Source organism: Chrysochloris asiatica, unplaced genomic scaffold (genome assembly GCF_000296735.1).
Source record: "Chrysochloris asiatica unplaced genomic scaffold, ChrAsi1.0 scaffold00004, whole genome shotgun sequence".
Lineage (NCBI taxonomy): Eukaryota > Metazoa > Chordata > Mammalia > Afrosoricida > Chrysochloridae > Chrysochloris > Chrysochloris asiatica.
The window spans coordinates 46,148,629-46,164,127 of record NW_006408522.1 but is presented as its reverse complement, the minus strand read 5'-3'; the positions used below and the strand labels follow the sequence as shown (position 1 = coordinate 46,164,127).

Here is a 15,499-nt window from a genome sequence, read left to right as displayed (position 1 = left end):
CTGTTCTGTGGGAGAAAGATGAGGCTTTCTGCTCCCATAAAGATTTACAGCCTTGGAAACCCTGTACAGGGTCGCTATGAGTCGGAACCGACTCCCCAGCACATAACAACAGCATCAACACAGGTGGAGGGACATTCAGTCGTATGCCTTTGGTAATGGATTTTTTCATAAATGTCTTTTATCATGTTGAGGAAGTTCCCGGATATCTCTAGTTTTTTCTGTGTATGTGTGAAAAGAGTGGTTAGATATTGCAAACTGCCTTTTTTTGTGTCATTTGAGGTGATCATGGTGGTTTTCCCACTTCATTGGTGTGGCACTGTAAGATAAACTCTGGACTAACCACAGGAGTCCTGGTGTGGCACTGTGGGCTAATGTGTCAGACTGCAAAATTGTTTGAACTGCAAGGTCAGTGGTTCAAGCTCACTAGCTGCTCCTCAGAAACCCTATACAGGGTCGCTATGGGTTGGAATCGATTTGATAGCACTTAACAACAACAACAACAAACCACAAGGTTGGCAGTTCACACTTGCTAGTCACTCCTTATAAATACTACACAGAGTTGCTATAAGTCAGAACCTACTTGATGTCACAAACAATAACATTCTGTTAATACGGTGTGTTACAATAATTGATTTTGGTATATTAAAGTACTCTTGCATTCCTGAGATGCCCTTGTAAAGACTGTCTGCCCTTGTAAAGATTTGTTGTTGTTAAGTACTGGAGTCATTTCTGACTCACAGCAACCCTGTACAGGGTTTCAGAGGAGCAGCTGGGGGCTTGAACTGCTGACCTTGTGGTTCATAGTCCAGTGCTGATCCTACAGCACCACACCAGTGTTTGCAGTCTCGGAAACCCTAAGGAACAGTTAGTTCTGTTCTGTGTTAGAATCACTGAGTCAGAATTGATTCCAGAGCAGTGTTTCTGCTTTTTCTTTAAATTGTCTGAACATGACTAAATCCACGATATGGTCATTTTTATATATGAAAAGAACACTGGTAGTTTGACTCAGTCTCACAGATTGAGTGAATGAGGTTTTCTTGTCGTACCTCTTCCTGGAGAGAGTTTACTGTCAGCTTTGAGGAGTCATCCCTGGAATAATTTTTCTCATTTTTATTGTGTAATGTAGGGGAAGTTAGAATTACCTATGCCTTTTGGAAGAACCACAAAACATCAAGCTATTCTTTTCTCAGTTTAATTTTATTGTTGTTCTTAAGTGCCGTCAAGTCAATTCCGACTCCTACGGTTACCTAGGAGTGGCTGGTGAGTTTCAACTGTCGATCCTGTAGTTCAAAATGACCTTGCGGTCCAGTACTTTATCCCACAGTGGGCTATTAGTTTTCTGTTCTATTTGGCAGCAGTAATTTAGTCATAGTAGATCTTTAGTGTGTTGAATTTATTGCCTTCCTGTCATTTTATGAATGCTGCCTCCAATGGCCAAAGTGCAGGCATGAAATGCTACAATGATAATTAGCAGAACAAGTTTATAATGATGTTGCTAACGTCCTAATGATGCCTTTATATTGACAGTTTTCACATTGTTTCCACTATTGTTCCATTTAGTGCCTTCCTTACTCAAAAAGTTGTTGACATTAGTTTAGGTCATAGACTTTTACTTGGGATTTGGAATACTGATGAAAATGCTTTCATCAATATTTTAATTGCCTCCTTTCTTCTCTCCATCTTGGGACGTTGTATTTAAAAAATTTGTCCCACATCTTTGCAAAATGATGCAAAATGAACCAAGTATGAAATCTCTAGGAATTTTAAAGATAATACCTTTCTTTAACTCTCATCAAATATCTGAACTTTATTACTTCTTATTGCCCTCCTGTGATGGAGACTAATGACAACTCTTTTTGTCTCTGCACTTGGGTGGGGGAATAAGAACCTTGTTCAGTGATTCTTCTGAGTTGGGAATTGGTGAGTCATTCAGCTGTGTGAGGCCCAGTCTATTATGAACACTCAGTAAATAGTAAATGATGATGACGGCAGGACCGTTACTTCTATCTGTCTCCTGCCTCCCATTCCTGTGCCTGTCTCTCTGCATTAATAGTCCCTCAAGCATTTCAGATCATAATCCTTTTTCACATCAAGCGAATTATTTTGCCCATGCTTACTTTTCTGCCATGTGTTGTGACCATGCTCAGGGATTTTTGTACTAACTGGAGAAAGCTCTCTGAACTCTGTTCACCCAGCGGGCAACAAAAGAATATGAGATTTGCCCAGATTAAGCCCTGCTAGTATCTTCTTCAGTTTCTGCAGCCCTTTCACTCCCTCCATCCACTCCCTTCTCATCAGGCTATTTTCTTTGGCGTATTCCTGTATTCCTATTAGATAGCAGAGCTCATTTGGTCACATGCTTTTAATCTGTTAGCATCTTCTGGTTCCAAGAAACTTGAAGAGTGGTAGGAAACTTCTAGGTTTCAGTCAGGCTTTGCAGTCCTTAGACTATAACATAGATTGCCATATTTTTGTGCTGCCAAGGAGTATTATGGTGGTATTTGAGGGCTGAAAGTGATCTTGAAAGGTCAACTTACACCATTTCACAAACTTAGGAAATTTGATTTAGGTGACCATTACTCACTAGAATTAAATTTGTTGGATAAACAGTTGATGGGGCACTAGAAATTTGTAGTAGATCCAAGTAACACCACAAAGATAATTTCCTAGATCCAAGGGAGACAAGATATGTTACAGTGAGTAGGTCAGACTTAATCACCCATTCTTAGCCTTACTTATGTTGGTCCAGACATTCATTATGTGTTATTTGATGTGGTGCAAGATGAAATTCAGAGTACTATCTATGGCGTATTTAAGCAAAAAAATATTTAGCTTAAGTCCATCAGGTGATTAGATATTTTAGATTATAGGAAATATTGGAGATAAAAGAACGAACTATGGAAATAATGCTCCCAGGAGCAAGCTGCTAGGCAGAAGACGGGCCCTTCTGCATGATACCTCACCTGGTCTCTTCAATAAATCAGTGTCATAAAAAAGGGATTGTGCTAGAGAAGAAGAGGACATAAGGCACAAAACAATCAGTTACAATGCATGGTGCCGAATTGGGAACTGGTTTGAGCAGACTTGCTGTAAAGGAATTTTTTTTCAGGATCAGGGAAATTTGCAACTAGTCTGGGTATTACTTGAAATGAAAATGTACTGAAATGGAAAGGTGGAGAATATTTTTTTAAAAAAAGCTGGTGAATACACACATACACATAAATATGTAGAGAAAGACCTGGAAGTATATACACTAAGGTGTTTATATAGTGGTGCTCTCTGGGAGACAGGAAGGTGGCGGTATATTGTTTATTACAATGTGCATGTCTTATTTTTGAGTTAATTAAGGCTTCTCTATAAAAAAGGCTGTACTAACTTATCTTATACAGATGGGTTGTTTTAATGCATTTCACTAATTTTTTTCTTGCTGAGAATTTTATAATTGTCATGATGTTTTTGAACCCTGTCTTTACATTCTGTTTACATCCTTGAATTGCTTCTGACCCATAATGACCCTATATAGGGTTTCGGAGGAAGTGGCTGGTGGGTTTGAATGGCTGTTCTTGAGGTTAGCCGTCCAGTACTTATCTGCAGCACCACATCTGACACTAGCCTCAATTATAGAAAATTTCAAACTTACTAGGAAAGTTGTTGTTGTTTGTTGTTAAATGCCATCAAGCCCGTCCTGACCCATAGCAACTCTGCGTAGGGTTTCCTAGAAGCAGCTGGTGAGCTTGAAAGTAGACAGTACAATAGAATTATTTTCCATGTATCAGTCAGTAGTTAAAAGTTGTGCCTGTGCTTGTTTCATCTCTATTCACTACTCCTCCCCACCTGCTATAAAGAAGCAAATCGCAGATGCCACATATTTTCGTCCATAAATAGTTCCATATTTATTTCTAAAAGATAAAATGTCACAAAAAAATCAGATACCCACCATCACACCAAACAATCAATAAGAAACAGTATTTTCTTAGTATAATCTAGTAGAAGTATACAGTTATTGCTCACATTTTCCCAGTTGTTTCATAAATGATGATTTTCTCTAGTTAAGTCATTTAAATCAGGTACAGATAGGTTCACTACATTTTAATTGGTTATGTTTCTGTTGGTGGTTCGAACCCACCCAGCCACTCTGTGGGTAAGTCAAATTGATTCCATGGCACACAAGATGTTTTCTTTCAACTCTTTTAATCTATAGGTTTCGCCTCCCTCCCTCACAGTTTGCCCCCCTTGCAATTTATTTGTATAAGAAATTGGGCTTTTTGTCTTCTTGAATTTCTCACAATCTGCATTTTAATCTGCATGTTCTCTTAGCCCTTTAAAGTCCAGGACTGGGGACCAGTTCTCTAGACTGCATCTGTGCAGGTCTCTTATTTAAAATTGATAAAATATTTATGGAGTGTGTTCCTGAAATTTGTAAAATGTTTATTTCCACCCTGAAGTCCTGTTTCAGTCTTTGTTTCAACTAGATGAAAAAAATGAGTAAAATAGGATATGCAAAGGGGCCTTTAAAAAAGTTTGTGGAAAAATTTCACTATCTTTTCATTCTATTTTTCCGTAGACTTTTTGGAGTTCCTTTGTGTTAGGGTAGATGCTAGAGATATCAGTTACACACATTTAGACAGTAATTTTCCAGATTCCCTTTCAATGCTAAATGAAAAGTTTACTCTGGTGTAATGTATTTCTCCTGAAATTTTGTTTAGTATCTTCAGACAGCTTTGTCTGTAGGTTTGCTTTTTTTTTTTTTTTAATGATACCTTTTGTTGTTATTTTGTTTTATATCATTGCTAAGGCTGCTAAGGTCAAGATTCCACTGTCTGTTTACCGATTTACCTCTAATGATTGCAGGTTGAAGATGACAGTGATGCAGAGACTTACGGAGAAGAGAATGATGAACAGGGAAATTATTCTAAAAGAAAGATTGTCTCTAACTGGGATCGATACCAAGATACAGAAAAAGAGGTCGATAATGAAAGTGGAGAATCGCAGAGGGGGACAGATTTCAGCGTCCTCCTTAGCTCTGCAGGTATGAATTCCAGTTGCACACATACTGCTTAATGCTGGGAAAGTTGCATAGACATTTTGTTAATGTGCCTTTTTAAAGTAGCATTTTTATAACTAGCAATCCATCCTTTGGTATTTGGATTGTAAATCCAAGTAAGGGACAGTGTTTCTAAGTGGCTGCAAGGGGGAAATGAAGCTTGTAAAAGTAGAAATCAGAATATCCAGGTACTCATGTACAGTGACTAGATCTTTCTGCTGAGATGGATAAAAAGGCTTTATGTAGGTGAAAAATACTGAACCAGGCCCCTCTGAAGTAGGGAACCTGAGAAACAGAAGTAGATGCTAATGCTCTCTGATTTTAGAGGGATCCATACTTGCATTGATACAAAGCTTTACGAAATTTCTAGATATTTATGTTCTTTTTTCCATATTTTCTTATAGCCACGAATATGCATATTAATAGATGTGTACATGTTAGAACTGCATTCACAAGAATACCACAAGTTTTCTTTTCTGCATCTGGGACTCAGCCTTCTCTGTCCATAAGGTGGAAAGCCCATTCCTGCCCTGACTGCTGTTATTGACTCCACCTTGAGTGAGGTTGAGCTGAGTAGAGCTGGAGAGTAGTAACAGGAAATAATGGGGTGGCACTGGGTGTACCTCTGGAGTCTGACGTAGGAATTTAAAGGCTGGATCGAAGATCGAGTCATGGGTGCCAGGTGTGTGTGTGTGTAGCTTTTGGTTATCAATGAGAGAGTCTTGTGTTGCTGCCACTATTCAATATCTTGACTATGGTGATGAGTATACGAACCTACACAAGTGATAAAAATTGTGTAGAACTTAACACCCACACATGTACACAAATGAGAACAAAGAAACTGGGAAAACTGAAGAAGTTTGATGGATGGGATCAATGTGAGTGTATCAGTATTCCAGTTTTGTTATTATTATAGTTTTGCAAAGTGTTATCGTTAGGGAATCTGAGTGAAATGTACAAGGGATCTTCTCTGTATTATTTCTTGCAACTGCATGTGAGCCTCAACAAGAAAAATTTTGTTATGATCATGTTAGAAAAATTAATAGATGGAGATGTGAGAGAAATAAATCCAAATTAATTTTTTCAGTTTGTTCTTGAACTCTTGTTTGTCCCCACTTTTATGCCTTTTTTTTAGAGACTTGGTGGGGTGCTGCTGCAGGTTAATGAGCTGGGATACAAGGTCAGTTTGAGGTCATTGGTTCAAACTCACCAGCCGCTCCTCAGAAACCCTATACGGGTCACTAGGGGTTGGATCAGACTCCATGGCACTTAACAAGAACATGCTGTTTTTGAGTTTTACCTCTCTTCTGCCTCATTTGCTTGTAGTTTTTAAATGCTTTTACCAGACTAAGAGTCATAAATTGATGAATTTTTTTCTAACTTAGTAAAGTTTCTGAATAGGAGAGGAAGAGGTAAATGGAGAGAATATTAGATTGTGAGTCAGCGGGCCACGGTTCAATCTAGTGTCATTATAATATACAGTGCATGACCCTCTTAGGTGCAGGCTTGCATTCAGCTCATTGATTGTTCAAAAAGAATTATTGTCCTAAATAATTTTGCCTGTCCAATGAGTATTTCTCTCTTGTTACTTGCATTTTGGCCAGTTATGGGAAGCATTAGAGGTGGTAAAATGTGATTAGGTTCTGGATCTATTCTGAGGTATGAGATGAAAAGACATGTAAGAATTATGCCAAGTTTCTGGCCCAAACAGCTAAAGGATAAAGCTGTGGATAAGCACTGGACTGTGAACCTCAAAGTCAGTGGTTTGAGCCTACCAGCTGCTCTGTGGGAAAAAGCAGAAAGCTATCTGCTCCTGCAAAAATTTACAGCCTCAGAAACCCTATACAGGATTGCTGTGAGTCAGAACCGGCTTGACAGCCCTTAACAGCAACAACAGCCATTAACTGGACTGGGTGAAATGATAGAAGAAGTTCGGTTTTAGACTTGATAAAATCGAGATGCCAGTTAGATATCTGCATTGATGAGGCTTACGTATCTGTATCAGTGAGGATGTCTGGAGAAAACAGATGCCATGCTCAAAATAATTAGAAGGAAACTTTAATGAAGGAGCCATTGTAAAAAAAGGATCACAGGGATAGTGCATTGTCAGACCAGGTAAACAGAGTTACTGTTATACTAAACGAAAGATTCATGTAGAGAAGATTACCTTGAGAAGGTAGTGTAGATTAGTCCAAAGGGAGAGAGACAGAGAAATATCCTCCAGTTTCCTGCCAGGGCTTCCCACAAGCTTAACCTACTGGAAGCCAGAGGCAGGGGAAACCTGTTATCATCACCATGTAGCTCAACCTCCTAGGGCAGAATAAAGTGGAGAAAGGTGAATCTGGAGTGGCAAATGGAAGAGATCCAGCACAACATCTAACTGGAGATGTAGAGTGGGCTGTTGGGCAAAGGCATCTGGAGTTCAGGAGATAGGTCGGGTGGAGCTGTATACAATTGAGTGATATCAGTCTGTGTTGTTGTCAGTAGTCACTGTTTTATTGGCTCCAGAGACATTTAAAGTCCTGAGACTATATGAGATAATGTGGCGTTGTAGGATAAGCACTGGACCACAAAGTTGGTTTGAACTGCAAGATCGGTAGTTCAAACCCACCAATCACACCTTGGAAACTCTATACAGGGTTGTTATGAGTCAGAACCAACTCAAGGGCACTTAACAACAACAACAACAAAGGAGAGTGTTAATAGCTAGACAGTATTGATCCCTGGGCACCATTGTACTTACAGAGATTAGGGAGATGGGAAGAAACTGGCAAAGGAGACTCAGCACAAGTGATAAAAGAAAACCCAGGAGAGATGATGCCTTCAAGTATTTCAAGGAAGAAGGTGCAACCTATTGTGTCAAATGCAGCTGATAACTATGAATTGAAAGGATAATTTAACAAATGAGGTTTCTGGTCACCTTGAGGAGAGCTGTTTTGACAGAGAGGTAGAGTAAATTCTTGGATTTAAGAAAGAATATGGAAGGAGAGACATTTAAGACTGCAAGTATAAAAAATTCTTATTTTTAAGGAGTTATGTTATAAAAGAAAGGGGAATAATAGGTTGGTGGGAGAAATGGGTCAAAGAATTTTATTAGCCTTTTCAAAACTAGATTAATTAATACTTTGAATTTTTTATTGAAGCTATGTATTTTCAGAAATGGAAGTCATTTGGAATGAAATGAAAAAATTTTTGGAGATAATATGGATTTTGATACAGTTGTTATTGTTATTAAGGGCAGATTCAATTCATAGCAACCTTGTATAGGCTTTCCAAGGAACATGGTGAGTTTGAATCGTCAACCTTTTGGTTACCACACCAGGACACATATGTCCCAAGGGGTCTCTTCACATTTACACACTGATACAGGCCACCCACTAGATGGCAGCACACACTAAAAGTGGAATAGCAACTTCCCACTGAACCCTGTTGTAGTTGTTAAATGCCGTTAAGTTGGTTCCAACCCATAGCGACCCTGCACAGGGTTTCCCGAGGGTGTAAATCTTTATGAGAGCAGAAAGCCTCATCTTTCTCCCATGGAACAGCTAGTAGTTTCGAACTGCTGACCGTGAGATTAGTAGCCCGATTCGTAACCACTACATTACCAGAGCACCTGGAGGATGATGATATAGATTGTATAGAGTTATTAAGGAGCGGTTGATGGGCTTGAATCTCTAACCTTGTGGTTAATAGTGCAGTGCTTATCATACAGCAGCACACCAGGATGTTTAATAGAAGGCAGAAATAACAGGGAAGGACAAAAATCGTTGGACCTTTGTTCTGTGGTAGACATGAAGCGATGGAATCTGATATACATGTGGAGGAGTTGCCACTGTTGGGGCTTGGAGAGCTTCTCCACTCTAATAGGAGAGAAGACAATAGGAGTCCTGGTGTGGCGCTGTGGCTTAATGCGTCAGACCTCAAAGCCGGTTGAACTGCAAGGTTAGCAGTTCAAGCTCACCAGCCTCTCTTCGGTAAACCCTATATAGAGTTGCTATGGGTCAGAACCGACTTAAGAACAACGGGATATAGGTAGATGGGTAAAAGCGGTGATGGATGTTTGATAAAGTTCTTGTTGCTTCTACTTTCATACTGAAATTGTAACCTAGTGTGTTAAATGCAGCTGATAACAACTACAAATTGAAAGGGTAATTTAACAAATGAGGTTTCTGGTCACCTTGAGAAGAGCTGTTTTGACAGAGAGGAAATCTGTGGATGAGAATGGGGGAGAAGATGCTGTAAGCATGAGGTAACACCAAACAATGTAAAACCCACTGCATAGAGTCAGTTCTGACTCACAGCCACCCTGGGAAGCATTTCTGAAACTACATTTTTATGGGAGCAGACAGCTTCATCTCTCGTCTTTTTTCCATGGAATGGCGGGTAGATTTGTATTGTTCACCCTGTGGCTAGCAACCTAACCCACAGGGCTCATATGAGGGAAAAGGAGAAGGTAAGAAATAGTTGTTTAGGGAGTGGGAGGTTGAATGAAATAAGAAAGTATGGCATGCTGTTTGGTAGTAACAGGAGCCCACTTGAAGTTGGTGTTTCTGAGTTTAAGGTGAGAACAAGTGTATTTCCCTCCCTCCTACCCACCCACCACCATTTACATTCTATGTGGCTACAGTAACAGAACTTTGAAGAATTGAATATAATCATGATTATAGTTTAATATAAAACTTCATTGAAGTGGGAGATGGGAAAGGAAGATTCTAAGGAAGGACTTAAGATTTAAGCTGGGTTGAGGAGGCAAGCAAAACACGTGTGCGGTGAAAAGGTGGGATGAATGAATGGGCTATGGCTTTCTTCATTTTGTCTCTTTAGTTACTATTGAGGTTGAATTGCTTTTTATGTTTATTGCTGTTTTTTCCTTTCTTCTCTGTAAACTTAAATTGCTCACATTTTGTGAACATTGGCTTGTAGATGTTCTTCATGTTTTCTTATTAATAAAGCTTTTATTGTGAATTGAGTGTTAGTTTACATGGGAGAACATTGGTACTGCACTCATCCTATCATATTTCATTTCATTGCAATGATTACAATCCCCTTCATGCATCATCATTCAACAGTATTTGCGTCTATTCCCTTTTTTTTTTTTTTTTTTTATCCTGATGTACACAAAAACACTGACTATATAATCATTTAAACAGCCCAAGGGCACTTTCTGCAAACTTGCCTCCTGGCCACCAACTCACAGCCATTCTCGTTTCATGAGTCTAAAGTCCTCAGCTGCTCTCTCTATTCACTAATGAATCATAAGAATCTTATTCCCATCTCGTTTCACCAGACCTGTCTAGACAGGATGAAAACTATTCAGTAGGGATTCTATCTTCCTCTGTACATTCTGGAACTAAACTCCCTCTTGAAAACTTGTAAGCCAGCCACTTTGTGCCTTTATAGCTTCCCCTGACCCCCCACTTTAGGTAGCCAATGTCTAAGTTGCCTGTCCCAATTAACCCTGAATACAGAGGGGGGATAGGTTTGATCCTTGATGTGAAGACTCCTTTCCTCTCAGTTGGTATTTTGAGCTACTATATCCATAAGTATAGGTCAAGTTCATCAAAGTGTAGCAATTTACACTTGTTTCTTTTATCACATTTCTTTATCTTCCTCTAGGTGAGTTCTGATCATTAAACCATCAAAGCTAGGACAAATGTGTACTGTCTGCAAGTTTGGATGTTCTTGTGTGTTTCCCTTCACTTTGTATCAGCTGGATGCTTCACTCTCAATGCCTAGGTCCTTGTCCATGGCCTTAGGAGTCCCCAGGTTTCATCACATTCGGACCAACTAGTCCTTCTTCTTCTCTCTCTCATCTCCAGGTCAACGGGAGTCTAAGATGTTCTTCATGTTTTTTTGACACTTATCTTATTTGTGTTTGCAGATCTCTTTTAACATGAGATTACTTTTACTTTGATAAGGGTGCCTTTCAAAGTACACCGTTTGAAATTTTAATATAATTGAGTTGATCATTTTTTGATGTTATGGTTTATGCTGTTTTCTGTCTTGCTTGAGAAATCTATTTTTCCTCTAAGATCACAAAGTTGTTCTATCTTTTCTCCTACAAATAAAAATTTCATTTTGTTTTCTGAAGTGTGTTAAATTTCATTGTAGATTGATGTAATGAGATGCCATAATTAATCTGCTTTATATTTCATTTTCTAAAGTGTATGTAACTTTCTTGATTCCATTTTCAGTTTTTCTTTGATAGGGACACCTGGTGTGGCACTGTGGGTTAATGCGCTGGACTGCAAAGTCGGTTTGAACCTCAAGGTCGGCAGTTCAAGCTCACGAGCCACTCCTTGGAAACCCTATACAGGGTCACTATGGGTCGGAACTGACTCAACGGCACTTAACAACAACAGTCTATAATTCATTTACTAAGTACCAAATTAACCAAAATTAGAAATAATTTATCAAAATTGAAAATTTTTATTTTTAGTTGTTAAGTGCCATCGAGTCAGTTCCAACTCATAGCAACCATGTCTAGGGTTTCCAAGGAGTGGCTGGTGAGTTTGAACCACTGATATTGTGGTTCAAGCCAACCTTGCAGTCCAATGCTTATCCTACAGTGCCATACCAGTATTGGTAGTTTAAGTTTGGCTTATGATATGGTAGTCTTTGTTTTGGTTTGGTGTTGTTGTTAACTGCCACCGAGTTGCTTCCAATCCATAGCGACTGTGTATAGGATTTCCAAGGAGCAGCTGGTGAGCTTGAACTGCTGATCTCATGGTTCAAAGCGACTTTGCAGTCCAGCACATTAGCCCACAGCGCCATATCAGTACTCCTTCTTTTGGTAGCATGCTTTCATATAAAGAACACAGGTCTCTAAGTCAAACAGACCAGGATTTAAATCTTATTGTATCATATTTCTGACCAATGTTAGACAATACCGTTCCCCCTCTCTTTGTGAGACAAGCAAGAATAGAAAGAAGTGACAGTGCTTCTGATGAAATCAGCATCTTACCTGAAATTCATCAGGGATTTTAGCTCTGCTTCATATGTGCTACCTAAGTTTAGGAAGTTTTTTGTTGATAGTTGAATTACGTCAAGTCAAATACTAATCTGTTTTCCTTAAATGCTAAACATTATAGCAATGGCTGCCAACAGGATTTATATATATATATTTTGAGACATTAAAAGTTCTTCCTTAGTATCACTAATAGCTGAGTTTATGTATTGAGTAGCTAGTGAAGTTGTTCTGAGTCTCTCATAGACTTCCACCTGGTTCATTCTGGTTTGATCCCCTCCTGAGACTTTGCCTTTCCACCCCAGATATACTGAATCAGAATATCTATTTTAACAAGCTCCCTCAGGTGATTCTTATAGGTTCCTGGTGATTTCTTAAAAGCATACATCTTCAGCCTTTGTGAAAGTGTAGATCCTGATTCAGTATAGCTGGGATGGTGGTGGTGTGCTGACGAGTCAGTTCGGACTCAGCGATCCTACATTGGGTTTCTAGGCTGTAAATTTTTATGGGAGCAGAAAGTCTCATCTTTCTTCTATGGGACGGCTGGTAGTTTCGAATTGCTGACTTTAAGGTTAGCAGTCTGACTCATAACCACTATGCTACTAAAGTTCCTTATGGCTGAGATGGAAAGTGAGTCAAACCAGAATGAACCAGTTTGAAGACCTGGTCTTTCAGGATTTAAAAGTTGGAGGTCTTTGGAGGAGTCTTAACAAACAGGTAAAGCTTTATGTTTTCCCCCTACTTTTACTGTTGTATCTTGGTCAACTGTGTTACCACTGTGTGGTGTTTAATCCAGACTTAGTTGTTAAAACAAGGACTTTACCCTTTGGATCATTCTTTATGCATTATTATTATTATTTTTTTATGTTTTATTGTGAATTATATGGTAGTTTACATGAGAGAACTTTAGTTTTACATTCATTCCATCGTATATCATCTCATTGCCATGGTCCGATTTGCTCCATGCATCACCAACCAACCAAAGGGTATATCCTAGAAGCCTGCCCCCTACACTTCCCCCAACCCCCCAGTTTTCGGCCCACAGTCCCTCTCCCTTTCTGGATCCAAAGTCCCCAGCCGCTTCATTACTCCACGTCGTCGTCTCTGTCTCCATCTCAGGCATCTCTGTTTCTCTGGGTAGGGTCCCGCTCTCGGCTCTTCTCCATTGATGGTCCCAGATACCTCCGCTCCTAGCCTGTAGAACTAATCACTCCCTTCCTTGTTCCAAAATGTCTACCTTTGCATTTCCAACCCTCATAATCCATCCTTGTAAGCATTATTCACTACAGTATCACGAGTTACCCATCTGTATTTCCTTTTATCCGCTCCGCCCAGACAGATTGAATAGTACCCACTGGAGATTCTGCCTTCCTCCATGCTCCCTAGCACTAGGTTCCCCCTTGAAAGCTTGTAAGTCAGTCACTTCTTGCCTTTGTAGTCCCCCCTCCCCATTTGAGTATCCAATGTCCAAGTTGCCCATCTCCGTCCACTTTATGCATTATTTTTGCCTCCAAAAATAACTGTGTTGCACACGTATCTCTGGTCCTGTTCTCAAATGTCATTTTGAAACCAGACTATTTGCTAAGAATGTATCTAGTATGTATTGTCATTCTCCTACTAGTATTTCTGTTGTAATGGTGAATATTTGAAGACAGATGTTTAGTTTAAAGAGCAGATTCTGCCTCTCACACTCATAACTAGTGTATGTGTGTGTTGGTATATTCACTTTGAAAGACAGTGTATCATTTTCCTTTAACGATAAAGACTTAGCACTTCTCCCCTTGGAAGGTACTCTCTGGAAATTCTAGCACACACACACTAGAAGACCTGTGCATGAATGTTCATAGCAGAATTCAGAAAAGCCTCAAAAGGAAGCAACTCAAATATCCATGAATATTGGAATGAATAGGTAGATAAGTGGATGAATCTCTGTAATGTAATGTGGAGTGAAAGAATGCACATACATTAAATAACTCGTATGATTCAGGAGCTCTGGTAGCGTAGTGGTTACGAATCGGACTGTGAATAGCAAGGTCAGCAGTTCTAAACTACCAGCTGTTCTGCGGGAGAAAGATGAGGCTTTCTGCTCTGGTGAAGACTTACAGCCTCGGAAACCTTGTACAAGGTCACTCACTGTGAGTCTGAACCGACTCCAAGGCACATAACAGCAACAACAACAATGATTCAATTTGTATAACATTCTAACTTGGGAAAAAGTTAACTGTGTTCTTTAGAGAAGCAGGTGTAGGTGGTCAACTGAAATTCAAGGAAATGATGATTGCAGGATTGTGGTCACCTGTAGCAGAGCCCCGTGGTAGGTGGTGGTGGAGGCTTGTGTGTATTGTGATGTTCTCTCTCTTGAAAAGGATAATGGGTACTTAATGTTTGTTTTAATAATTAAGTTTTAAATTGTATATATGCATTATCCATTCTTTGACTTCTACATCCCTCTCTTTACAAGGAAATAAAGCTTTGAAAAATGGGTTTGTAATGGTGGAATTTCCATCATCTCTATAACTCCTGGGGATATTTATGGGAAGGCAGCCCTTTTTAGCAGCCCCTCACCATGTGTTGGGAGTTCTGGTGTGGCGCTGTGGGTTAATGTGCCAAACTGCAAAGCCTTTTGAACTTAAAGTTTGGCAGTTCAAACCACCAGTTCCTCCTTGGAAACTCTGTACAGGGTCGCTATGGGTCAGAACTGACTCGACGGTACTTCACAGTAACAACAACCTTGTGTTGGGCAGGTGCTGTCCATTACACCTGAGATTCTGGTCATAAGAGGAGGGCATGAAAAGGGGAAGGGTTTGTTTGAAGTGTTACTATTTTCTGGTAGTATTTGGGAGTCTTCAGATTTTTTTTTTTTTAATGCCCGTAGGGCTCCGTAAGACTCAGAGAATCATGTCTTCAGCATTTCTTTTGAACAGTATTCTTTCAGGTCTTAAGTTCCGTTTCATGAGTTTTAAAAATATCATGCTCTCAGGCATGAAAAGTTAGGCGTTTAGGCATTTTTTTTCTGCACTCCCACTCACTTCTTTGTTCAAATAGCGAGTCAGTGAACTAATGCCATATGCAATGTCTGTTCCTTTGAAGATTTCCACAGATAAGCTGAGTTAGAAAATGTTTATAGTATGAGCAGAATGTACAGGAGCAATGTTGAAGATAAATGTGGGGGAGATCTTTTATTTTACAGCAAGTCTATCAGCTCTATTTTTAACCAGAACATACAAATGAAATGATTAGATTATAGTGTGAACAGTATAGTTGTCTATACTTAGAGAACTGGGTTCCATTTGCAGCCAATGCACCTTAAACACAACCTCCACTTATCTGTCAGTGGGGACTTGAATGTTGTTGTGATGCTGAACTGGTCTCAGACAGAGTGAGAGTAAAAGCCTGGCTAGATAGTTCCAAAAATCAGCAAGTGGAAATCTTTTGGATCACAACAGTCTGCTCCCCGACTGATCAAGGGGATGGCTCAGGACTGAGCA

The 15,499-nt window shown here is 39.6% G+C and overlaps 1 protein-coding gene across 1 annotated transcript in view; it reads left to right on the top strand.

The window, feature by feature from the left end:
* Positions 1 to 4,657: 4,657 nt before the first annotated feature.
* AVEN (apoptosis, caspase activation inhibitor) overlaps positions 4,658 to 15,499 on the top strand; it is a 180,168-nt gene continuing 169,326 nt past the window's right edge. Inside the window, exons 1-2 of the mRNA XM_006831907.1 lie at positions 4,658 to 4,681; positions 4,852 to 5,029. Coding sequence (XP_006831970.1) covers positions 4,658 to 4,681; positions 4,852 to 5,029 — 202 coding nt within the window. The remainder of the gene's footprint in view (positions 4,682 to 4,851; positions 5,030 to 15,499) is intronic.